The sequence below is a fragment of the Rhinatrema bivittatum genome, chromosome 8, assembly GCF_901001135.1.
Source record: "Rhinatrema bivittatum chromosome 8, aRhiBiv1.1, whole genome shotgun sequence".
NCBI lineage: Eukaryota > Metazoa > Chordata > Amphibia > Gymnophiona > Rhinatrematidae > Rhinatrema > Rhinatrema bivittatum.
In genome coordinates, this window is record NC_042622.1 from 240164658 (window position 1) to 240189828 (window position 25171).

Here is a 25171-nt window from a genome sequence, read left to right on the forward strand (position 1 = left end):
GTATTTTGCCCAAAACCACATTCTAATGATCGACAGAAATCTCTTCATACCTTATATTGTAAGAGAGCTTTAGCCTATTACAACAACAAGACCGACTCACTCAGACATTCTTCTCAATTATTTGTCTCCTTCAATCCAAACAATCTGGGTCAATCAGTATCAAAGAGAACGCTTTCAAACTGACTTACCGCCTGTATCCAATACTGTTATTCTACAAAGGCAAAACCTTTGACGGGTCCTGTGAAAGCTCATCAGATTAGAGCCACTGCAGCTTCTATAACTCACATTCAAGGAGTGCCTATCCAGGACATTTGCAGAGCAGTGACACTACATTTACATCACACTACTGCCTCGATCAGTCTGCTTCAGATTCCTCCTTGGGATCTGCAATTCTAAAAACTTTTTCATAGTATTGATGGCTGTCCTCCTTCCATAGGTTGCAATAAAAAAAAAATTCACTTAATTCAGTTTTTCTTTACTGGCAATGTCAGTTCACAACCTATGTGCTTGGGACTCCTAGTATGCATGGCTAAATGCCCTACTTATCGACGGGAAAAAGCAAGTTTGCTTACCGTAAACGGTGTTTTCCGTAGATAGCAGGGAATTTAGCTATACATTCCCACCCACCTCCCTGGACAGCCTTCCATCCTCACAACGCCTACACCAGCACTTAGCTTGGAAAACCAACTGAAGAGGAGCTCGAGGAGGGCAGGAACCCGAGGTTATGCGCAATTCAAAGCTCTTCGAGCGAAGAGAGTAGCTCCGCCTTCGTGACATCATGGATGATGTTACCCAGTATGCATAGCTACATTCCCTGCTATCTACGGAAAACACCATTTACTGTAAGCAAACTTGCTTATCTCATTGTGGGAAAGGAGAGTGTAGAGTTTAGGGTACATGTGTGGATATCCTGGATGAGAGCAGTGGGACCAGTAAGTATGGCTATGTAAAGAATAAATGGATAAAAATGTGGGGGGGAGTTCTTTGGAAATTCATGGAACGTTTATGGGTCTCGATCAATAACTTTATTTAACCATGTCCAAGTTTAAAATACTTTCTATGAATGTGAAAGGTCTGAATACTTATTACAAACGCAATTACTATTTAGAGAATTAGATTCTTTAAAGGCCACTGTTACAGGAGACACATTTTAAAGTTAGACATGAACCCTTGATGAGATCCAAGGCGTACCTTCGAGATATTTTGCTGCATGTTCTAAGAGTGAGAAATATACAGGTGTGGGAATACTATTTGCCAAAGATTTAATTTTTGAACTTAAAATGTGTTATGGCGATCCATATGATAGATATATATAATAGTGCAATTGTGGTGGAAGGGAGAAACCTATACATTGGTAAGTGTTAATGCACCAAAAGACTAAAGAACGTTTTTTGATTCTCTGGGAGCAGTTTTACTATCTAAAGTAGGAGGTCATATGATCCTAGGTGGGGACTTTAATCTTACAACCTTACCTGCTTTAGACAATTGTTTGGATTATGTATCAATCAAGTAAGTACACCGTAATAGGCTCTCAAAGTATTGTTAGATAAAGTAATTGGAACTTTGGATGTATAGAGAATATGCCACTCTAAAATTAAAAATTTCTTAGCGTGTAGCCAAATGGACTCAGGACCAATGGGTTTGTGCTCCCCTGCCAGCAGATGGAGAAGGAGTCAGGTTTCAAAGTTGATGTCACCCTAGATACACACCTGCAGTGATCTCAGCTCTTCAGTATTCTGTATTTCTCCACCTCCAGTAGATGCGGACATGCTTTCCCTATGGGGATCGCTGTACCTTTTGGAAGAAGAAATTCTACTTTTAAATTGGAGAAAAGATTGAGCCCCGCTCTTCTGCGGTGATACCTAAAGGTCCCTCCCCCGGAGTTGAGAATTCTTGAAGTGATTTCCGAGATCCCACAGAGGTGTGCTTTGGTTCTGGTAGCTGGTTCCCGGCGTGGACTTTGCTGTTCAAGCAGCTGAAAAGCAGCGGGTGCAGGAAGCCGAGCGAGGTGGTGACGGCTAAAGCCCTCTCCCCCCTGCCGCTGGAGACCGTTTCTGTTCTGAGCCAGTAAGCGCTGAGCCCAGGTAAGTAAACAAAAACAAAAAAAATTTCCTCCTGATTCAGACGCTTTAGAGGGGTTTCGGTAAGACTTGCTTGGCACGGCATACTGACGTCGTTCCCGAGCCCGTTTGGGGTAAGGGGAAGTGGGCTTCCGAGCAGGTTGAGCAGACCCCTGGTGGGCTAAGCTTGGTAGGCCGTGTTGGCGCCATCTTGCGTGCATTTTTGTACCTGTATTTCCCATCATAGAGCTTCGGTACGCGCAGTGCATGTTGTCTCTGCACACATGCTGTGTGCATAACGCTGCATGCGCACAACTTGCTAGGTGCAGAATACAAGAAAGGTGGGCACACGGGCTGTGCATGTGCCTCGCTGCAGCCCGTGTAGGCACCCAAAATCTGTGTGCATAACATTTTAAGCGCAAGCTGTCTGAACACGCAGTTACCGTTGCCAATGACTCCAGCATCAGGGAGAGTCTGGATTCAGGATAGTGGGTGGTGTTGGTTAAAACCTTTCAGCTGGTAGTAGATCACTGGGGTCTCCCATCCATCAACTTGCTGGTCGCATCTCACAATGCAGAGGTTCCCCGATTCTTCAGTTGACCCTGGGGATTGGCGTTTTCGTTCAGACCTGGCTGGAAGAGGAGCTGCAGTGCACCTTCCCTCCATGGCCATACCTGGGCAGGGTCATTAGCAGAATTGAGCGCCTCAGGGGATTAGTCCTACTAGTAGTTCCAGACTGGCCCAGGCATCCGTGGTATGTTGACATGCAGAGACTCCTGGTGGGGATCCCCCCTGGGCATCCCACCCCACAGGGACCTGCCACAGCAGGGACCGTTCCTTCACAAGGATCAGACTCTATTCTGTCTTATGGTCTGGCTCTTGAGAGGGCTCGCCTGATGAAATGAGGATATTTGGCGGCAATAATTACCACCTTATTCCGCAAGGCGGAAGTTCTCTACGAGCTTAGCATATGTGCGGATCTGGAGAGTATTTTGAGGCCTGGTGCGAGGAACGCGGTATCCCCTCTCGGGCGGTTACACTCCCACTAGTTCTGCAATTTTTGCAGAACGGCTTGAATAAAGGTTTGACCCTTAACTCCTTGAAGGTCCAGGTAGTAGCTCTCTCTTGTTTCAGGGGTGAGGTGAACAGAACCCACCTGTCGGCTCATCCAGACATGGCTTGTTTTCTGAAAGGGGTGAAGCACCTCTGGCCACTCCTAAGGTGGCCGGTTCCATTGTTAAATCTTAATCTGGTATTGGATTTTTTGGCAGTGCCATCCTTTTGGCTGCTGCGCAGTCATTCCTTGTATTTATTAACCCTGAAAATGGTGTTCCTGTGGCTATGTGCACAGCAGGTCACATCTCTGAGCTACAATCATTGTCTTGTCGGGAACCGTTCATCTGGATGACTCCAGGAGCGTTACAGGTTCGTTCTGTACCATCCTTCTTGCCCAAGACAGTCTCGGAGTTTCATTTGAATCAGTCCATTTTGTTGTCAAACCTAGATAAGCACGAGGACATGAAGAATATTGCCTCCTCTGCCATTTGAATGACAGTAGGCTTTTGGTGCAGTATCTGGAAGTTTCACGGAGGAAGGAAGCAGGGCGAACCAGCTTTGTGGGCTACCATAGCTCGCTGAATTAAGGAGGTGGTCACAGGAGCCTTTGTGGAGGCAGGAAAGCCATTACCCCTTCATGTTAAAGCTCTTTCCACTAAGGCTCAGGTAGCCTCATGGGCGTAAGCTACACTGCTGTCTCCTATCGACATCTGCCGAGTGGCGACGTGTTCCTCCTTGCATTCCTTCTCCAGGTTCTATCGCCTGGACATTCAAGCCCGGGAGGATGCAGCCTTTGTAAGGGCGGTGTTAACCGAACCGCACGCAACGTACCACCCTGTTCGGGGGTAGCTTTTGTACATCCCATTGGTCCTGAGTCCATCTGGCTACACGCTAGAAAATGGAGAAATTACTTACCTGATAATTTCGTTTTCCTTAGTGTAGACAGATGGACTCAGCATCCTGCCCACGGCTGCCTAAGAACAGTGCCAAGGATTTGCCCGTGGAATGGATATCGATTCCAAGAAATTATGGGTAAGCAGTCATCCTGTCCCTAGATCCAGGGCATCTATAATCTTACTGGGGTTCAGTGTTTGGTTGAGTACAGTTACGGTTAACTGTGTTTAATCAAGTTTTTTTGATGCTATCTCTACAGTGGCTATTGGAGAGAATACTTAAGGGCTGAGGTCACTGCAGGGATGTATCTAGGGTGACGTCAGCTTTGAAACCTGACTCTGTCTCCATCTGCTGGCAGGGGAGCATAAACCCATTGGTCCTGAGTCCATCTGTTTACACTAAGGAAAATGAAATTATCAGGTAAGTAATTTCTCCATTATACTTTTTTCTCCAGATTCCACAATTCGTATTCTTGAATTATTTTATTGGCAAAAGGGTTAGTTAATCAGGTAGTAGAGGCTGAACTGGATCCCATTACGTGGTCCGATCATGCTCCCATATGGATTGACATGCTTTTTTCAAATTATGACAGGGGAAGGCGATACTGGAGTTTAAGTGATCATTTATTAACAAATTTCAACATACAGTCAGTGGAGGACAAATAGGAATATCTGAAGTTGAATGATGCACAGCATGTTCCAAGTAGTAGTATGGGACTATTTAAAAACAGTGGGAGGAGGAATAGCCTAGTGGTTAGAGCAGTGGGCTACGAACCAGGAGACCAGGGTTCGAGTCCTGCTGTCATTCCTTGTGACCTTGGGCAAGTCACTTTTACCCTCCATTGCCTCAGGTACAAAACTTAGATTGTAAGCCCTCTGGGGATAGAGAAATACCTACAGTACCTGAATGTAAACCGATGTGATATCTCAGATCAAATGTCGGTATATAAAAATAATAAATAAAAAAATAAAATAAATAAAAACAGTGGTTAGAGGGACGTTGATTTCGAGAGCAACCTATAAAAAAAAAAAGAGAAAAAGAAAGGATGATACTGCGGAGAAGGATTATTCAATTGGAACAAACACACAAATATAATCTGTCAAACACTATGCTTTGACAGTTAAAAGAAGCTAGAGACTAACTTAGCATGTTAGAGCGCAATACTATAGCATATAATTTAGAATTGGCACATCACTTATTTTGAGAGAGGAAACAAAGCAGACAAACTTTTGGCAAGTAAGCTGAAAATGATCACCACCCAAAAATAGTGGTCAAAATTAAAGGACAGGTGGGTGAGATGCTAACGGCAAATCAGGATATAAGAAACTGATTTTGTGTAGACCTGTATAGCGCTAACAGGTCGGTCAAGGTTGATGAGATAGAGAAGTATTTAGATACCATAACCCTGATGGGGTTGTCCAAGGAGCATCACATACTACTTAATAGGTAAATTATAGCCTTAGAAGTCATTAAAAATCTTAAACTGGGGAAGGCCCAGGATTGAATGACTTCATGGTCAAGTTCTACCAACAATTTTCTTCATGTTTAATCACACCACTGACAAGAATGTTTAATTTTCTTAGAGCTGCAGGATCTTTCCTTCCTGGAGCCAATATAGCAGGTATCACTATATTAGCTAAGAAAGTGTGGGAGAGACCCAGCAGTTGTGGGTTTTATAGACCAATCTCACTTATTAATTTGGATTTTCCTAGTGTGTAGACAGAGGGACTCAGGACCAGTGGGTTTATGCTCCCCTGCCAGCAGATGGAGATGGAGCAAGCTGATGTCACAGAATGTATAGCCTTGCAGTGACCCCAGCCTGCCAGTATTCTCAGTCTCCAGCAGATGGTGGATGTGCATCTTCCTATGGGGATTGCTTCAAGCCTTTTGGAAGGAGAAATTTGAAATTCTAAATTCAGGAAAAGAAAGCCCCACTCTCCTGCGGTGATACCTAAAGATCTCTCCTCCAGTTGAGAACTCCTGAGGTGATTTCTTGGTCCCTCAGAAATGTGCCTTGGTCCAGTAGCTGGGTTTCCTGGCATGGACTTAGCTGCTAGCTCAGCTGAAAGGCATCGGGTGTAGGAGGTCGAGTACGGCGGTGACAACAGATGCCTTCTTCCCCCACAGCAGGAGACCATCTCTGTACTCAGCCGGTAAGTGCTGAGCTCAGGTAAGGTATTAGAAAGAAAAAAAAAAAGAGAAAATTTTAAGCTGAATCAGAGACAGAGGCATTTCAGGACTTCCTCCTGCCTCCGTTTCCAACGCGCCATATTGACATTCGTACCCACTTCTGTTGCAGTTGGGGAACTGAGCAACCTGCTGTGTTGAGGGGCCTAGGGTGGGCTAGGCCCCACACTTAGGCTTTGTTCTTGCACACCACGTAGTAAGCCGCATCGGCCGTTTTTCGCACACTCTTATGCGTGTACTACCGCCATCTACAGATTGTCAGTGTGCGCACTGCTTCAGCTCTGCACAAGTGTTGTGTGCTCGGTTTTTTGGCGCACTTTTTACGCGCTTCACTTGGCGTATAGGTTGAACGTGTGCCTTGCCGTGCCTTCTTCTCGGTGCTTATTTGTTGGGCACATTTCTTTTTGAGTGCGAGCCATTCCAATGCACGCTTACCACCGCAATGGCGTCGGTAAGTAAGAAATCTAAGTATCTTCCTATCTGTGTTGCCTGTCATATTAGGGCTTCTCAGCCTGACCTGGCTTCTAACCTGTGTCAGTGTTGCTCAGATTCTCAGGGCGCGTTGCCTTCCTCAGATTTTGCTAAGGCTGGCTCTTCTCATTCAGGTGATGGGTTGGTCATGGCTTTGGCTGAGGGATGCCAGATCTTGGTTCTCCCTTGACTGCCACCTCCGCTGGTGAGGGCAGTTCTGTGGGACCAACTCCAGTTCCTTCTGGGCTTGGTCTGGACCTGGCTGCTTTTTCCTGGGTGGAATTTTTTCAAGGCTTACAAGCCTTTCTTCAGATACAGTCCTCCGCTTCCCCCATTTGTCTTGTTGGACCCTCAGCTGGTGGCTCCTCCCTCTTCCAGTCCTATGCTTAAGCGCCAGAGCTAGCCTCGGCTACCTGCAGGTGTTCCCGACAGCAATTTGGAGGGCACTGATGATGAGGTTGATCCTGATTTCGGGAAGATAGGGAAATTCCTCCAGGGCTGGAACCGTATTGAATCATGTTGAGGTTCTTCCATAGCGATGAACTACCGGCCCTGATTTTCCAGACCTTGAAACAGCTGGGTGTCCCTGGTTTGGATGCTGTGTTGAAGCCGAAGAAGAATCCCATTTTGGTTTCCTTTCTTAAAGCTTCTTGTTTTTTCCCTTTGATGGATGCCATTCAGGAATTGATTGATCTGGAATGGGGCACCCCAGAGGCAAATTTTAAAGGGGTCGGACATTGGAAGGCCTGTACCCCCTGAATCCAGCTGTGAGATAGCGTTTGCAGTTCCCTAAAGTGGATATTCTTGTATGTGCCATATCTAAGCGGATAACTATCCCCTTAGAGGGAGGAGCGGCTTAGAAGGATGTACATGATAGGATTGAGGCTATTCTTAAGCAAGTGTTTGAGGCAGTGGCAATGAATTTACAGATTGCCTCCTGTTGCGCCCTAGTGGAGAGATCTTGTCTGCTTCTCTCTCAGGAGGTTGATGAGGCTGGAGGAAGTTCCAGAGGGGTTATGGATCCTGCTTCCGCCTTTTTAGCAAACGCAGGCTGTGTTTTGGTCTGGACCTCAGCCAGGGGAGTGGCTTCAGTGATAGCGGCCAGGCGTCAACTCTGGTTGAGAAATTGGTCAGCTCATGCAGCCTCCAAAGCCAGGCTTACCAAGATGCCCTTTAAAGGCTCACTCTTATTTGGGAGAAAGTTCAAGAAACTAGCCAGCAAATGGAGTGAGTCTCTGGAGGATAAGAAGCAATTACAATGTCCTTTTGGTATGAAGGGTCATCTCCGGGGTTCCAGGTTTTTTTGTCCCTACAGAGGGACAACATTTCAGCAGACTTGGCCTTTCGGTAGGTCTCTGACCTTTGGTCCCCAACAGCCCAAGAGGGGAGCGGGTTCGGGTGGCGAATTTTCTCGAGCTGCCCAATGAAGATTTGCCAACTCACGTTCCAGAACAGAAAATAGAGGGATGTCTCTCTCTCTCTTTTATCGGAGGTGAGTTAAGATAACGTCAGACCAGTGGGTCCTGGAGGTGATACGAGAAGATTATGCACTGGGATTTCTCAGTATTCCTTGGGAGTGTTCATGGTGTCTCCTTGCCACTTCCCTCAGAAGAAACAGGTAGTGGAGTTTACGCTTCAAAGGCTCCTCAGACTGAGGGCTGTGCTTCCGCTGCCCATGTCTCAAGAAAGTATGGAGTGATATTTCATTTATTTTGTTGTACCCAAGAAGAAGGGTTCCTTTCATCTCATCCTGGATCTCAAGAGGGTCAACCGTCATTTGAAGATGACTCATTTTTGCTTGGAAACCATACACTCTGTATAGTCGGGGGAAATTTCTGACCACCTTGGATTTGTCAGAAGCTTACCTTCATATTACATCCAATTGTAACACCAACTCTTTCTACGCTTTGAGGTGTTGGGGCGCCATTATCAGTTTCTGGTGCTGCACTTTGGTCTAGCCACCACTCCCAGAACATTTTCCAAGGTTATGGTGGTAGTAGCAGTGGCCTTGTGAAAAGAAGGAATCCTGGTGCGCTCGTATTTGGACGACTGGCTGATTCAAGCCACGTTTCAGGAAGAGAGCCTCCTGGTGATATACAAGGTGATCTCCTTATTGCAGGAGTTTGGTTGGGTGGTGAACCTGACAAAGAGCAATCTTCAGGCATCCCAGTCAGAGTATTTGGGAGTCTGGTTCGGCACAGGACAGTACAGAGTTTTTCTACCAGAAGTTTGGATCCAGAAATTAATGACTCAAGTGTGTTAGTTGATGAAAATCATACGCTCGACGGTGTGGTCATATCTACAGGTGCTCGGTTTGATGGCAGTTACCCTGGAAGTGGTGCCGTGAGCAAGGGCACATATGCGTCCTCTTTACTGCTCTCTACTATCTGGTTAGAACCCGCAGTCTCAGGGCTATGTGGTTCAGCTCCACTTGCCGATGGAATTCTGCTGCCAACTCCAGTGGTGGTTGCAGGAGGATCATCTGAGAAAGGGAGTCCCCTCGTGCTCACAACAGATGCTAGTCTCCACGGTTGGGGGGCTCACTATCTGGAGTTAACGGCCCAAGGATGTTGGAATACCGAAAAGTCCCACTGGAACATCAATTGCTTGGAGGTCTGGGCGGTACGGCTGGCATGCTTGCAGTTCAGCCACAGGCTGTGGGATCAAGTGGTTCAGTGATAATGGACAGCGTGATGACTGGCCTGTATCAGTCGCCAGGGAGGGACCAAGAGCCAGCAAGTGTCACAGGAAATAGATCAGCTTATGGAATGGGCGTAAGGTCATCTGCAGATTTTCTCGGCCTCTCACATTGCAAAAAAAGACAACATAAGAGCAGACTTTCTCAGCAGAGAGAGTTTGGACCTAGGAGAGTGGGTGTTGTCAGCTGATTGTGGATCGCTGGGGCCTTCCATTCCTAGACCTGTTGACAACTTCTTGAAATGCGATTCTTCAACCGCAGGAGAAATCTGAAGTCATTGGGGATTGATGCCCTAGTGAAGGAGTGGCTGGAAGATAAGTTGCTGTATGCCTTTCCTCCATGGCCCATGTTGGGCAGATTGGTTTGAAGGATCAAGCACCACAGAAGGATGGTGCTCTTGGTCGCTCCAGATTGGCCCAAGAGACAATGGTATATGGATCTGCGGAAGCTCCTGGTGGACTCGTCTCTTTGTATTCCGGTGCAGAGGGACCTGCTGAAATATGGATACTCTGCAGCAGTGATTTCCATCTTGCTAAGAGCTAGAAAGTTCTCCACTTCTTTGGCCTATGTGTGGGTTTGGCAAGTGTTTGAGGCCTGATGTGAGGATCGAGGTACACTTCCTTCTTTGGTCAAGATCCCTCTCATTTTGGACTTTCTACAGGATGGCTTGAATAAAGTCTTGGCCCTCAATTCTTTAAAGGTACAAGTAGCAGCTCTCGCCTGTTTCAGGGATCAGGTGAATGGTGGTTCCCTGTTGACTCATCCTGATGTGGCCCATTTCCTGAAAGGAGTGAAACATTTTCGTCATCCTTTATGGTTTCTGGTGCCCCATGGAGTCTTAATTTGGTATTGGATTTCTTGGCAGGCCCTATGTTTAGACCGCTGCGTACACTGTTCTTGAGCTTACTGACCTTGAAAACAGTGTTCCTTGTGGCAATTTGTTTGATGCGTAGGGTTTCCAAACTGCAGGCCTTGTCTTGCTGGGAGCCATTCCTTCGGGTGACTCCAGGGGCAGTACAGCTGCGTACTGTTCCTTCCTTTTTACCGAAGGTGGTCACTTGAGTTTCACTTGAATCAATCCATCTCCCTGCCATCTCTGGGGAGAGAGCGAGAGATGTAGATGAGTATCATCTGTTGCGACCTTTGGATATCAAGAGACATATTGTCAGGTATCTGGAGGTTACTCAGCCTATGCGGAAGTTGATCGCCTGTTTGTCCCACGAGACTGTCTCCCTGTCTAGTACCGCCACGGTACTAGACAGGGAGACAGTCTCGTGGGCTACAATAGCTCGCTGGATTAAGGAGGTACTCACGGTTGCATACATTGATGCTGGGAAGCCGTTACCTAGTAAGGTTAGGGCTCATTCCACTCGGGCTCAGGCAGTTTCATGAGCGGAGGTGATATTGTTGTCTCCTGTCAACATTTGCTGAGCTGCGACATGGTCCTCCTTACACACCTTTTCCAGGTATTATCATCTGGATGTGCAAGCCCAGGAGGACGCAGCCTTTGCATGTGTAGTTTTAACTGGACCGCAGACAGCCTCATGCCCTATACGAGAGTAGCTTGGGTACATCCCACTTGTTTGGCTTCATCTGACTGGATGCTAAGAAATGAGAAATTACTACTTACCTGCTAATTTCCTGTTCTTTAGGACAGTCAGATGAATCCAGCTTCCCTCCCTTGGCTGCTGAATGATTGTAGTGTGGTCCTCCTGTGTGACTATGTATTACAGGGATTACTGTTAAGTGTTAGTCCGGTCCCTAGACTAATGTTATTTACATTCTTGTCTGAGCTCAGTGTTGCCTGTTGGCTGAGTATTGCAATGGTTATCTGTTTTTAATCAAGTTTTTTTGCTAGTCTGTGCACAGTTCCTTTTGAAGAGAATACTGGCATTTGATTCACTGCAGGGGTTATATACCGTGACGTCAGTTTGCTCTCTCTCCATCTGCTGGTAGAGGTGCATAACCCACTTGTTCTGGATTCATCTGACTGTCCTAAATAAAAGAAAATTATCAGGTAAGTAATAATTGTCTCAATTTACAAGGTGATCCTGCTCACTAACTGAGGTGACATGATAGATTTTGAGAAAGTAAATAGAAAAAGTGATTCAGATAATGATTAAAGTGGATACTGCTTGGCTGTATTTGAGTCCAACAGTACAATTATTTGGGATGCTGGTGTTTGCACCATTGAGAAAAACTCTATATACATCAATTACAAGGTATAGTATTTGTATATTTATTATGCAGTTTAACATCTGTCATTTTGCGAAGAAAATGGAGACTAATAAGACAAATCCTTCATATATTCTAAGAACATACAGACTACCTCAGATAACATAAAATTTAGGCATTTTGAGTGCTTGTACAAAATCTTCTAAAATTAAGGCACCTACAAAGGGAGGATCTGTGTGTAAAAAAAAAAAACCAAACAAAAACCGCCCAAAAAGCCATATTTGTAGAGTGCATCTATTAATAAATGCTCTTCTGTTCAAGTCTAATATTTCTGTGGACGTATGCAGTTTTACTGTACTTTGGAGTTTCTGAATTGGATGGCTCTTCTGAGCTGCCTCTCTTCATTTGGTCCATGGATATGTTTTTAGGTCATCAAGTTGCACACGAAGCTGGGCAAGCCTATTCCATCCATAGAACCGGTCTTGGTGAATTCTGGGTCGAGTTCTACAACTGCCACACCGAACAAACCAGCTGCTCCTGCTGCTGCAGCCACCACGCCAGCGAAGCCAGTGTCCATGGCAACTAACAATACGATCAGCTCAAGCAAAACTGTGCCTGCAAAGAAACCAGTTACTGCAAAAATAACATTTGTAGGTGTGTCTCTTTAAAATCCATTTCAAATTTTTTTTATTTATAATTTTTTTTTGGAATTAATATTGCTGAAAGGAGGCCAATTACAACAGTGCAAGCAAGTATCAAAACAATGTAGTGATGGGTGTATATTTTTAAAAAATACTGTTATAAAATTAATCTGTTTGGAGCTATGAAGACAATAGTGGTCAGGCATTGAGTCCAGAATGAAGTGTATAGCAACAATGCCTGTTAACTGAGTAATTTGTTTCTGTAGTTCCTGATAAATATTTCTAGTTTCTTGTTCAGAAGAAATGAACTACTTAACTGGAGAAGATCCGTATAAGCTGTAGAATAAAATGTGCATGTTTGTCTCATCAGAGCTGCTCTTGGCATCTCAGGCATTTTGTATACATGGGGCTGTGTTAGCAGAACATCATCAGTCAGTGTGGAGCATTGCTTGAAATATGTATTCATGTGCTTTCAGATGTGAGAGTTCTGTTACCTAGTCAGACCCAGTGACCTGACTGTCCTTTTGGGGTTTTTTTTCCCCAGGCATCTCTTTCCATAACTTAAAATCGTAATGGAAACTAGTTATGGCTATGAAATGTAGGTTAATTATCCCATTCCTCTCCTGGAGGAGCATATGCACAATATGAATATCCACAAGATAGATTCGCATACAATGTATTCAAATCTATCTTATGCATATTCATTCTGGATATCCTTGAAAACACAACTGGTTAGATGTGCCTCCATGAGAGGGTTCAAAAATGCTAACCAAGGAGATGGCGGGATAGAGAAAATGGAGAGGGTGTATGCAGTGATGGATTTTGCTGCTCTAGTGGTGGTGTTTCCCCCCTTCTCTCCCCTCCCCTCGGAGAAGGGATAAAAGTGCAGAAAGTCTAAAGCACAGCCTTTTTTGTGCTGCTCTGTCTGTTCCATACTTGCCTCTTCTCCTCCTGTGTCTGACTGAGGGAGGGAGGGGGCTGGATTAGGAAGCAGTAGCTTTTCTTTACTCTCTAGGGGTGGGGGCATGGGGCAGTAGAGGCTGGAATAGGGAGTAAAGATTTTTTTTTTTTTTTTTTTGCTTTGTTCCTTCTAGCCTCATCTCTTCCTTCCGGGTCCTCTACTGAGTGAGATTTAGCATAGCTGGGAGGCAGAAAATCTTCAGATGGCGTGTTGCCCCCACCCCCAGATTTTTGCCACCCTAGGCCCAGGCTTAGTGTACCTATTGGCAAAACTAGGCCTGAGTGTGTGGGAAAAAAATGGTTAAGGATAGGGCAATCCTAGTATTAAAGGCAACAAGGTATTTAAAAGGTCTTCCTGAACATACCCAGATCAGTCCAGACCAGTGGGTTATTCATCCCTTCCAGCAGATGGAGTCGGAACAAAACTTTGAGGCACTGCTTAACTGAGAGTGCCACCTGCAGGACCTCAGTATTTCTCTGACTGCAGCAGATGGTAGAGATGCACCTTCAGGCTGTTAAGAAAAAGAGAGATTTTTTGTTTTACAGTAGATTTAGGTTCCGGATCACAGACACTCCCTGAGGTGTTGGGCATCTTCGTGGGCCATCCCTCAAGGCCATGGGGTTGGATACCCCTGACTGGGTTCGCCCGCAGCATACCGGATGATCCAATAGCCAGGGGTCCTGGCTCCCTCGACCCTTCGAGGCACTCTCTCGCCCTTCTTCCTTTGGACAGGGAAGTACCCACTTAATAAAGTTCCTTGTTTAAAAAACAAAACAAACAAAAAAAGCATACAAGAAGCGGAAGTTCAGATCTTATCAGGAACTTCAGCAGGGAGGACCTAGTCAGCGGAAGCTGTCGCCAGGGCCAGGGAGGTGCAGGGACTGAGTGGCGATCACCTGGCTGTTAACCCGGGGGTTCATGGTCAATTGCGACACTAGTGCCGAGAGAGAACCGCAGTGCCTCGTTCCTTATGTAGTCCTGTGCTCTGGTGGGGCCAACTGGACTCTGTCAGCATTCCTGGGAACTCCCCAGTGGGGATTGCATCCATTCTCGGCAGCAGCTCCTTGGTGGGCCCGAGTCCGGCGCGCGTCGCCACGCAGGAGGCCTTGTGGGGGGAGTACTATGGGGTGCAATCGAGAGAGACTGTGCCAAAAAACTAAAATGGCCACCTGCTGTACATGTAGAGCAGTGGCATCGGATCTGAACTTGCATTTCCTCTGCCAGGCTTGCATTTCGGGGCAAGAAGGCCTCTCAAGCTGCGCAGGAATTCGTGGCAGAATGTCAGCAGGGTATGTTCCTGTTGCCACCAGGGAGGCAGTGCAGAAGTTCGCAGGGCAGTCGGGCGATTCTCCCCCCGCTCTTTCCCTGGTCAGGCAGGATGCCTCGGAAGGGGAAGGTGAGGCGGCTGACAGTCCCCCAGGATTGGGGGAAGATGAATCTGAGGAATTTTTTCCCCGGATTTTATTCTCCTTCTCCATAAGGCCCACCTGGCTAGGAGAAGTGGAGGAAGAAGGCAGGCAGGGGATTGCCTGCGGGCCCCTGCGGCTAAAAAGTCTGAAGTGGCTTCTCGGGGGACTTAGCAGTATTCTTCAGCGCCTGGGTTTGCTCTATGCAGCTGTAGAGGCTGGTCCTAGAGATGGTGAGGACTCGGATCAGTCCCAATTAGACCCCCCCCCCTCTGCAGAGGCTGACCCAGATGCGTCACCGACCCCTGACGCAGATGGGGCAAAAGATGACCCAGATCCCAATAAGTTCCGTGTCCCGGAGGGAAATGATCTACGGGTAGTGCATCTGTTTAAAAAGAATGAACTGCGCCCCTTCATCCTGCAGGTGCTGAAGGAATTAGGAGTTAAGGTCACTCAGGAAGAGTCGGATAATGAGGGTGTTAACCCAATCCTGGATGGGCTGAGGGGACCCACTAGCACTTTTCTGTTCTCCCAGGTCAAGCAGGATGGTAGTCCTCACATATGGGTGACTTAACCAGACGGAGCCCTATTACGGAACACTTTTGTCAAAGTTTCTCGAAACTTTGACTGGCACACTGAGTGCACTGAGCATGTCTAGCATGCCACGATCCCTATGTCCACAGGGGTTTGCCTCGTGTTTAAGGAGCTCTGTGAGATTTTCTAACAACTTTTCCTCACAGAAACACTTGAAGTTTTACTTCACAAATAATTTTTCCCTACACGGGTCTCCCTTCACGTACATTTCATCGACGCTCGGTGAGTACTATGCCCTGATTTTTGGTCAGTTTCCCCAGTTTACCAACCGAATTGCGGCCTTCTTTCTCCCTATGGGTCCGCCCCATGATGCCCTCGAGCGTCCTTCCTACGATCTTCCACCGGGGTTCATCGGGGCTAGAGGGATAGGGCTGTCCACAGTTCCCGTTGCCGCCAGGGCCACCGTCGATGCCATTGATGCTCACAACGATTCCCTCAGTGCCCCCATCGGTGCCTTCGATACTACCAAGGCCTCACCCTGAGTACTGTTCTCAGTTCTGGAGACCATATCTCCAAAGGGACAGAGACAGGATGGAGGCGGTCCAGTGAAGGGCGACCAAAAAGGTGGATGGTCTTCATCAAATCACTTATGAGGAGAGATTGAAGAACTTAAATATGTATACCCTGGAGGAAAGGAGGAGCAGGGGTGAAATGATACAGACTTTCAAATACTTGAAAGGTTTTAATGATCCGAAGTCAACGACAAACCTTTTCCGTTGGGGAAAAAAATCAGCAGAACTAGGGGTCACGATTTAAAACTCCAGGGAGGAAGACTCAGAACCAATGTCAGGAAGTATTTCTTCATGGAGAGGGTGGTGGATGCCTGGAACACCCTTCCGGAGGAATGGTGAAGACCAAAACTGAAGGATTTCAAAGGGGCGTGGGATAAACACTATGGATCCATAAAGTCGAGAGGATGTGAATGAAGAGAAGAGGCATGGGGGTGGCTTTTGGGAATGTCTGCTACTACCTGGTGATTAATACCCTTATTCAATAAACATACACACGGTTAATGCGACTCCAACATTGCTGTATGCTTCAACGGCAAGAGGAAATGTGGGGAAAAGGATTTGCAATCACAAATAAGCGTGGGAGTAGCTTGCTTGTTGCAGCGGTTACTACCCAAACCAAATAAGCCTGATACTTCACTTTCAATGCATATCTAGTGTAGCTCTCTGCTTCAATGGCAGGGCGGAATGAAGTTAAGAGGATTTACAGTCAGACAGCTAGCAACAAGGACTGAATTGCATAGTCTGAGTAAACAAATAAGCGTGGGAGGAGCTTGCTTGTTGCGGCGGTTACTACCCCATATCAATTAGGCTTGATACTTCACTTTGATGCAGCTCCAGCACTGCTCTCTACATCAGTGGCGGGGGTGGAAGGAAATTAGAACCAAAAAGTTACCAATAAGGGCCCAGACCTCAGTGGTCAGAGTAACAGATAGGTATGAGAAAAATAAGTGTGAATGCTTGCTGGGCAGACTGGATGGGCCGTTTGGTCGTCTTCTGCCATGATTTCTATGTTAGCCTGTCTCCCCCTGTAGCTGCGCTACACATACCAGCTTATAGGGAGGACCTGGACATTTACATCCCTCATGCTGTCCTCTATGCCTTCCGGAATCTACTACCACGGGAGCCATCGATGTTTGCACTGTTGTGCCACCGCCTCATTGCGACACATACCAAGGACAGCCTAAGTCATCGCCGCCGTTTCATCCTTCTGAGACTCCACCGTGAAGGGCACTCTAATCCTGCTTCGGCACTTATCCCACGAGACCTGGTCACTAAAATCTACCAGATGTTTTCGGAAGCTTCTAGGTCATAACATCTTCCAAGAATCACATTGGTGTCACATATTGCTATTTGCCAGCTATATTTGACATAACACCAAGGAAACCTCTCTGCCAGCACATGGGATTGTTTTGAGACGTCCTCCCATTGCCACAACAGGACTCCGTATTCAATAGTAACCTGGCTTCTAGCCCCTGATTTACAGCCCGAAGTCCAAGATGACCTAGCTGATCTGTCATGCACAAGGTCCAACAGACAGTGCCTCAATTGCAAGACCACCGCAAGACACTGCGACATCTCTCTACGTTTCTTGCACAGCAGAAAGAGATGCTAAAAGGACCTTTTACCGCTCACGCTCCTGCATGAGACCAACTGATATCCAGATCACACCAGCTCCGCTAGTCGGCAGGCTCCTGGATTTTCCACCTTGCCAGACAACAGAGCGGCCATCCCACTGAGTACCAGGGCTCGGGATACCGTTCCCTGGATGCAACAAGGCAGAGGATTTTAATCTTGCTATTTCCTTCTTTCAACAGAAAGCAGGCGATCTCTGCCCATCCTGGACCTCAGAAATCTCAACAAATTTCTGCAGAAGGAAAAGTTAAGAATGATGTCTCTCGCCACCATGTTTCCCTTACTACAATAAGTGGGTTGCCTCTATCCTTTGGTCTTTCTATGAGCTTCATAGTGAGTCAACAACATTTTCAATAGCAAGTTCTGCCGTTCGCACTAGCTTTGACAACTTGTGTATTTCACCAAATGCCTAGCAGTGGCTGCCACTTATCTACAGAGAAAAACAGCATTCACGCCTTTCCTTACCTGGACGACTGCTTAATAGGAGTCAATCCAAGCAAGGTGCTCTAAATTCTCCAAGACTCACTATAAATCTTATAAATTTAGCTGGGCACTACAGTCGCAACAGACTTCCTGCCCAACAACCGCGCAGACATCCTGTCAAATTCTCCACATCTTTGCGCGCATGCAACATAGCCTCAGCCCATCAATTACTTCATTGCTGGGCATCATGGTTTCCACTATCCACGTCACTCCTATGGCCAGACTAGCCATGAGGAAAACTCGGTGGATTTTCATATTTCAGTGGCTCTAAGCCGTTCAACTGCTTTCGTCCCTGATCCATATCACCGATCCAGTACCAAATCCTCAGATGATCTTGGGCCACGGTTGCATCCATCTTGGGTTGGAGAGCTCGTATCAACACCCTCCAAACCCAAAATAAGTCTACTCCGCTCCATGGAAAGTCTCAGATCAACTTCCTGGAGCTTCGAGCCATGTGTTATGCCTTTTATGCCTTCAAACACTGCCTCTCACAAAACATTTGTGGATACAGAGAGACAACATATAGTGGCAATGTGGTACTCGAACACACAGTGACACACAGACTCTTATTGCTCTGCCAAGAAGCTGCGCAGTTCTGGTCCTGGGCTCTTGTACACTCCGTGCATCTCCGGGCCACTTATCTAACAGGCATACCAAACGTATTAACAGACAATCTCAATCGATGTCTCCATCCTGAATCCATGTGTAGCGAGCAAAATCTTATAGCGCTGAGGTCGACCAACTTTTGACCTCTTGCATCCAAATAGAACCACAGAGTGGACAGATTCTACTCCCTACACATGCATCGAAATGCATTACCATGGATGCCTTTGCTCGCCCCTGCAACAAAGGCCTCCTATATGCGTCTCTTCCGATACCTCTCATAGCCAAAACTCTCATGATACTACAACAGGACAGGTTTTCAATGATTCTCATAACCACGTTCTGCCCATGACAAGTATGCTTCCCCATACTTCTCGACCTATCACTCCAATAACCGATTCGCCTGCCTACAGGTCAGTCTCCTAACACGGACTTACTAATATTCTCAGGTTCTTGTAGCTTCACAACAACCTTCCACATGTAACTCGTACCATTCAAAATGGGCAAGTTTTACCAAATGGTGTGCACAAAAAGATATTGACTCCTTTTTCTGCCCCACCCCATCTCTATTAGGCTATCTGGTCTGGTCTGGTCCCCAGACATCCTCTGCACAGGTACACCTCCGTTCCCTCTCAGCGTACCACCAAAGAGTAGGGGATGTCCGGTTAATGGCTCAACTCCTTATTGGCTTATCATGGGTTTTCTACAACTTAAGCCTCCTCTACGATCACCGGTTACAGACTGGAGCCCTAATGTAGTGCTTACAAGGCTCATACGTTCCCCGTTCAAGCCTCTGCATTCCTATAATTTTAAAATTCTAACATGAAAAATTATTTTCCTCGTAGCCATCACTTCTGCTAAAAGGGTCATTGACTTACAAACCCTTCTTGCATACTCAACCGACACTAGGTTCCTCCGTGACAGCGTGGTCCTCCGTATTCATCCTAAATTTCTTCTTAAGGTGGACCCAGCCTCCTACCTTACTCAGTCTGTAGTCTGCCCACTTTTCCCCAAGGCCCTCTCTCACCAGGGCGGGAGGGTTTGCATACCTTGGACTGATTGCGTGCACTTGCATTCTGCGTAGACCGCACTGCACTCCATAGGAAATCACCCAACTCTTCCTTCCTTGACAGACAAGAACATAAGAAAATGCCATACTGGGTCAGACCAAGGGTCCATCAAGCCCAGCATCCTGTTTCCAACAGTGGCCAATCCAGGCCATAAGAACCTGGCAAGTACCCAAAAACTAAGTCTATTCCATGTTACCATTGCTAATGGCAGTGGCTATTCTCTAAGTGAACTTAATAGCAGGTAATGGACTTCTCCTCCAAGAACTTATCCAATCCTTTTTTAAACACAGCTATACTAACTGCACTAACCACATCCTCTGGCAACAAATTCCAGAGTTTAATTGTGCATTGAGTAAAAAAGAACTTTCTTCGATTAGTTTTAAATGTGCCCCATGCTAACTTCATGGAGTGTCCCCTAGTCTTTCTACTATCCGAAAGAGTAAATAACCGATTCACATCTACCCGTTCTAGACCTCTCATGATTTTAAAAACCTCTATCATATCCCCCCTCAGTCGTCTCTTCTCCAAGCTGAAAAGTCCTAACCTCTTTAGTCTTTCCTCATAGGGGAGTTGTTCCATTCCTCTTATCATTTTGGTAGCCCTTCTCTGTACCTTCTCCATCGCAATTATATCGTTTTTGAGATGCGGCGACCAGAATTGTACACAGTATTCAAGGTGCGGTCTCACCATGGAGCGATACAGAGGCATTATGACATTTTCCGTTTTATTCACCATTCCCTTTCTAATAATTCCCAACATTCTGTTTGCTTTTTTGACTGCCGCAGCACACTGTACCGACGATTTCAATGTGTTATCCACTATGACACCTAGATCTCTTTCTTGGGTTGAGCACCTAATATGGAACCCAACATTGTGTAATTATAGCATGGGTTATTTTTCCCTATATGCATCACCTTGCACTTATCCACATTAAATTTCATCTGCCATTTGGATGCCCAATTTTCCAGTCTCACAAGGTCTTCCTGCAATTTATCACAATCTGCTTGTGATTTAACTACTCTGAACAATTTTGTGTCATCTGCAAATTTGATTATCTCACTCGTTGTATTTCTTTCCAGATCATTTATAAATATATTGAAAAGTAAGGGTCCCAATACAGATCCCTGAGGCACTCCACTGTCCATTCCCTTCCACTGAGAAAATTGCCCATTTAATCCTACTCTCTGTTTCCTGTCTTTTAGCCAGTTTGCAATCCACGAAAGGAGTTTCTGTGGGTAAACAAGCTCTCTTGTCTGCCTAGCAGACTGTATCGAATTCTGTATCGAATTCTGCTATGAGGAAGCGGCCCTTCCTCTCCAGAGGTGGGTGCAGGCACATTCTGTAAGGGCCATGGCAACATCGGTAGCACACTATCATTCAGTACCAATTGCCAACATCTGCTAGGCTGCTACATGGAGCTCTCTTCACAGATTCGCAGCCCTCTACTGCTTAGATATGGAAGTCCGTCAAGACTCTGCCTTTGGACATCCTATCTTGAAAAGCTTTCTTCCAGTATAATCCCCAACTCCTTCCACAACCACCTGCTGTGATTTCAGGCTGCCTCATCATTGCCAATACCACCCCAATTATTGTGCCTACTGCACGAGTTGTCTGCTATTGGCCTGTTGTAATATGAGTCAGCCTGCAACTTGCTAATCGCCCATTTGTGAGGACTACAATCCTGCTTGCCCTGGGAGAAAACAGAGTTGCTTACCTGTAACAGGTGTTCTCCCAGGACAGCAGGATGTAGTCCTCATGAAACCCACCCGCCACCCCGTGGAGTTGGGTCTGCTTACGTTTATTTTATTTTTTCGCTCGCACTTTTTGCTACAAACGAGACTGAAGGGAGACCCCTGTGGACACAGGGATCAATGGCATGCTGGGCATGCTCAATGAATGCAGTGTTCTGTAATAGCGCTCCATCTGGTGACGTCACCCATATGTGAGGACTACATCCTGCTGCCTGGGCGAACACCTGTTACAGGTAAGCAACTCTGCTTTGCCCAAGAAGATCTGAAAGCTGGTGAACTGGGAATGGGGCACCCCGGATGCTGGTCTGAAGGTGGGCAGAGTGATGGCCAAGCTTTACCCCTTAATGGAGGTCTCCCTGGAATTGCTGAGAATCCCAAAGGTGGACATGGCCATCTCGGCGGTATCCAAGAAGGCGACGATCCCGGTGGCCTGGGTAGTGGCCCTGAAGAATGTCCAGGATCGTGAGCTAGAGGTGCAACTCAAATGGATGTTTGAGGTCTCAGCGTTGAGTCTTCAGACAGCTGTCTGTCAGTTTAATGCAAAGGACCTGTCTCTGTTGGGTTCAGAAAGGTCCGACTTCCGTGGCGGATGGCGGCACTTTGCAGGCCGTGTGTCTGGAGGCAGATGGCAGATGCTTTGTATGATTTGGTGCATATGTCAGCTCGCTGCATAGTCTTCTCGGTAGCGGCTCGTAGGCTGCTGTGGTTACATAACTGGTCGGCCGATTTATCGTCCAAGGTCCAGCTCTGTAATCTTCCTTTTAAGCGGAAGCTGTTATTTGGAGAGGACCTGGATCAGTTGATGAAAGGTCCTGGGAGTGTCCAAGGGGAATAGATTGTCGGAGGACAGGAAGCCCAATAAGAAGGTGTTTCCTTCTCGAGCTCATTTTTGGGATTCTCGTCTGTTTCATTCCGGCAAGTCCTCGTTTATTTCCGTCTCGAAATAGGGCGGCGAATGCCAACAGTCCTTTCGTGGAGTACGCAGGTTGGGCAGAGACAGTATCTGGCAGGGCACTGGGAGCGGAAAATCAGCCCAATGAAGTCAGTGGTCCCCTCTCCTCCGTAGAAACTGTAGGAGGCAGAATGTCCAGCTTCTACAAGGAGTGGAAAAAGATTACCTCAGACCGTTGGGTGCTGGAGGTGATACGAGAGGGCTATGCTCTAGATTTTTTGTGCCCGCCTCAGGAGGTCTTTGTGGAGTCCCACATGGTCTTGCACGTTAGGCGGGAGACAGTGTTGGGGACCCTGCAAAGGTTGCTCGCCCTAAAGGCCATTGTTCCCATCCCTCTGGAGGAGCAGGGACAGGGAAGGTATTTCATTTAATTTATGGTGCCGAAAAAGGAGGACTCCTTTTGGCCCATTCTCAATGTATAGAAAGTGAATCGGTTCCTTTGGGTTCCTCGCTTTCTCACGGAAACCCTGCGTGTACCGTAAGGGCAACGGTTCGCAAAGGAGACTTTCTCGCCTCCCTGGACCTGACTGAAGCGTACCTGCACATCCCCATTAGGCAGAAACATCAGAAGTTTCTTCGCTTCAAAGTGTTGTCAACATTTTCAGTTAAGAGCCCTTCCATTTGTCTTGGCGACGGCGCCCCGCACATTCACCAATATGATGATGATGGTGGTGGTAGCTGCGGCTCTTCGCCAGGAGGGAATTTTTGTCCACCCATATTTGGACAATTGGTTGGTTCAAGAGAAGTCCAGGGAGGAATGTGAGAAGTCCATCCGAAGAGTGATGTCCACCTTGGTTGGGTTATCAATGTGCAGAAGAGTCAGTTGGAGACGACTCCGTCGCTGGTTTACTTAGGAGCCCACTGTGACACTCAGTGAGGCAGGGTTTTCCTGGCAGCGGACCAAGTGTCGAAGTTGCAGTCTCAGGTCAAGCGTCTTCTTCATCTGGAGGTGCCCTGAGTGTGGGATTTTTTACAGGTCCTGGGGTCCATGGCATCCATGTTAGACCTGGTCCCGTGGGCAGTCGTGCATATGAGACTAGTGCAACACGCGCTGTTGTTCACGTGGAGTCCCTGCTCAGTGGAGTTTCATCTTCCCTTGCCTCTGCTTCGGGAGTCTACGTCCATTCTCTTGTGGTGGCTGTCTCATCCCAGTTTAGAAAAGAGAATGGATCTGGAGCCTCTGAACTGGGTGGTGGTCTCCACGGGCACAAGCCTCTTCGCCTGGGGAGCAGTGTGCTTGGGCCGATTGGCGCAAGGTCTGTGGTGATCGGAGGAGAAGTTCTTGTCCATTTATCGCCTTGAGGCGAGGGCTGTCCTTCGAGCCCTGGAAGTTTTTCTGCCCCTGGTCCGGGGTCGCATGGTTCGAGCATACTTGGACAACGTATGCCACAGCTGTCTCATCAATCGACAGGACAGCATGAAGAGTCATGCAGTGGCGTTGGAGGCCCGGAGATTATTTTCCTAGGCAGAGCATCATTTCGAAGGCCTAGCCGCATCGCACATAGTGGGAGTAGACAACATGCAGGTGGACTTCCTCAGCAGGCAGCAATTGAATCCTGGGGAGTGGGAGTTGACCCCGGAGGTGAGGAACTACATCTGTACAAGGTGGAGCACTCCCCAGTTGGGTCTTATGGCGATAAGGCTCAACTTCAAGACGGAGAGATTCTTCAGTTGCTGAAAGGAACTCTGTTCGGTGGACCTTGATGCTCTGGTGTGCCCTTGGCTGATGGGAATTCTTCTATATGTCTTTTCTCCTTGGTCCCTCATAGAATGGGTCCTCAGGCGCATACAATCACATCATGGGACCGTGGTTCTAGTGGCACTGGAGTGGCTGCGGAGATCGTGGTTCGCAGATCTAGTGCGACTTGTGGTGGAAGGTATTCTGTCTGACTCATCTTCCAGACCTGTTGTTTCAGGGTCCCATATTTTCAGATCGGGAGGATCACTTTTGTCTCGTGGCTTGGCTTTTGAGAGGTGGAGACTTCGATTGAAGGGTTACTCCAAACAGGTCATCTCCACTCTTCTTCAGTCTAGAAGACCGGCGACCTCTATGGTGTATATTAGGGTCTGGAAACTGTTTGTTTGAAGTTTGATGTCTTCAGCATCATCTAGATCCTCTGGCAGTGGAGGTGTCGCATGTGCTGGATTTCCTGCAGTAGGGGTTATCCAAGGGTTTGACTTATAACTAGCTTCATGTGCAGGTGGCTGCCTTGGATGCGCTTGGAGGCAGGTTTCAGGGTAGGACTCTATTCATCCGGATGTGGTAAGGTTCTTCAAAGGGCTAAGCTGTTATGTTCTCCGGTGCGAAAGATCTGCCCAGATTGGAGTCTCTCAATCTAGTACTTTGTGTCTTTTGCGGTCCCCCCTTTGAACCCTTGAAAGGGCTACCCTGAAGGATTTGACTCTGAAAGCAGTATTTTTTTGTAGCTATTTGTTCAGCTAGAAGGATTTTGGAACTTCAGGCTCTGTCAGATTTCTAGGAATGGAATCTCATTGACAACAGTGACTTCCTTTGTTCTAAGGTGATGTCTGCCTTCTATGTTAATCAGATGGTAAATATTCCGGGATTTCCACAGTGGTCGAAAGATTATCCTCAGGATAGAGAATTACATCTTCTGGATGTACGGTGGAACCTACTTCTTTATTTGGAGGTTACTAATGCTTTTTGTCGCTAAGATCATCTGTTTGTCCTCTTTAGTGGACTGAAGAGAGGGGACAAAGCCTCTAAGGCTACCATATCTCGTTAGGAGGCCATTTGTTCAGTTTACATTTGTAAGGGATGACAAAGTCTTGTCTGTTTGCGGGCACATTCCACTAGGGCACAGGCTGCCTCTTGGGCTAAATGTTAACTTCTGTCACCACAGGAGATTTATAGGGCAGCAGTGTGGTCCTCAAATCATACCTTTACCAAGCATTATTTTCTGGATGTCAGGGCGCAGGATGAGCCATCCTTCGGGGAGAGTGTCCTGCGAGCGGGTCCTTTGGCGGCCTGCCCGGTTTAGAGGTGCTTGGGTACATCCCACTG

General features: G+C 47.0%; 1 protein-coding gene across 5 annotated transcripts in view; it reads left to right on the forward strand.

Annotated features, from left to right (window-relative positions):
• The window catches only part of ZFR2 (zinc finger RNA binding protein 2), a 397475-nt gene that overhangs the window by 223768 nt on the left and 148536 nt on the right, over nt 1-25171 (forward strand). For all 5 annotated transcript variants that reach the window (XM_029614304.1, XM_029614303.1, XM_029614305.1 and 2 more), the window contains one exon: nt 11970-12195. In XM_029614304.1, coding sequence (XP_029470164.1) covers nt 11970-12195 — 226 coding nt within the window. The remainder of the gene's footprint in view (nt 1-11969; nt 12196-25171) is intronic.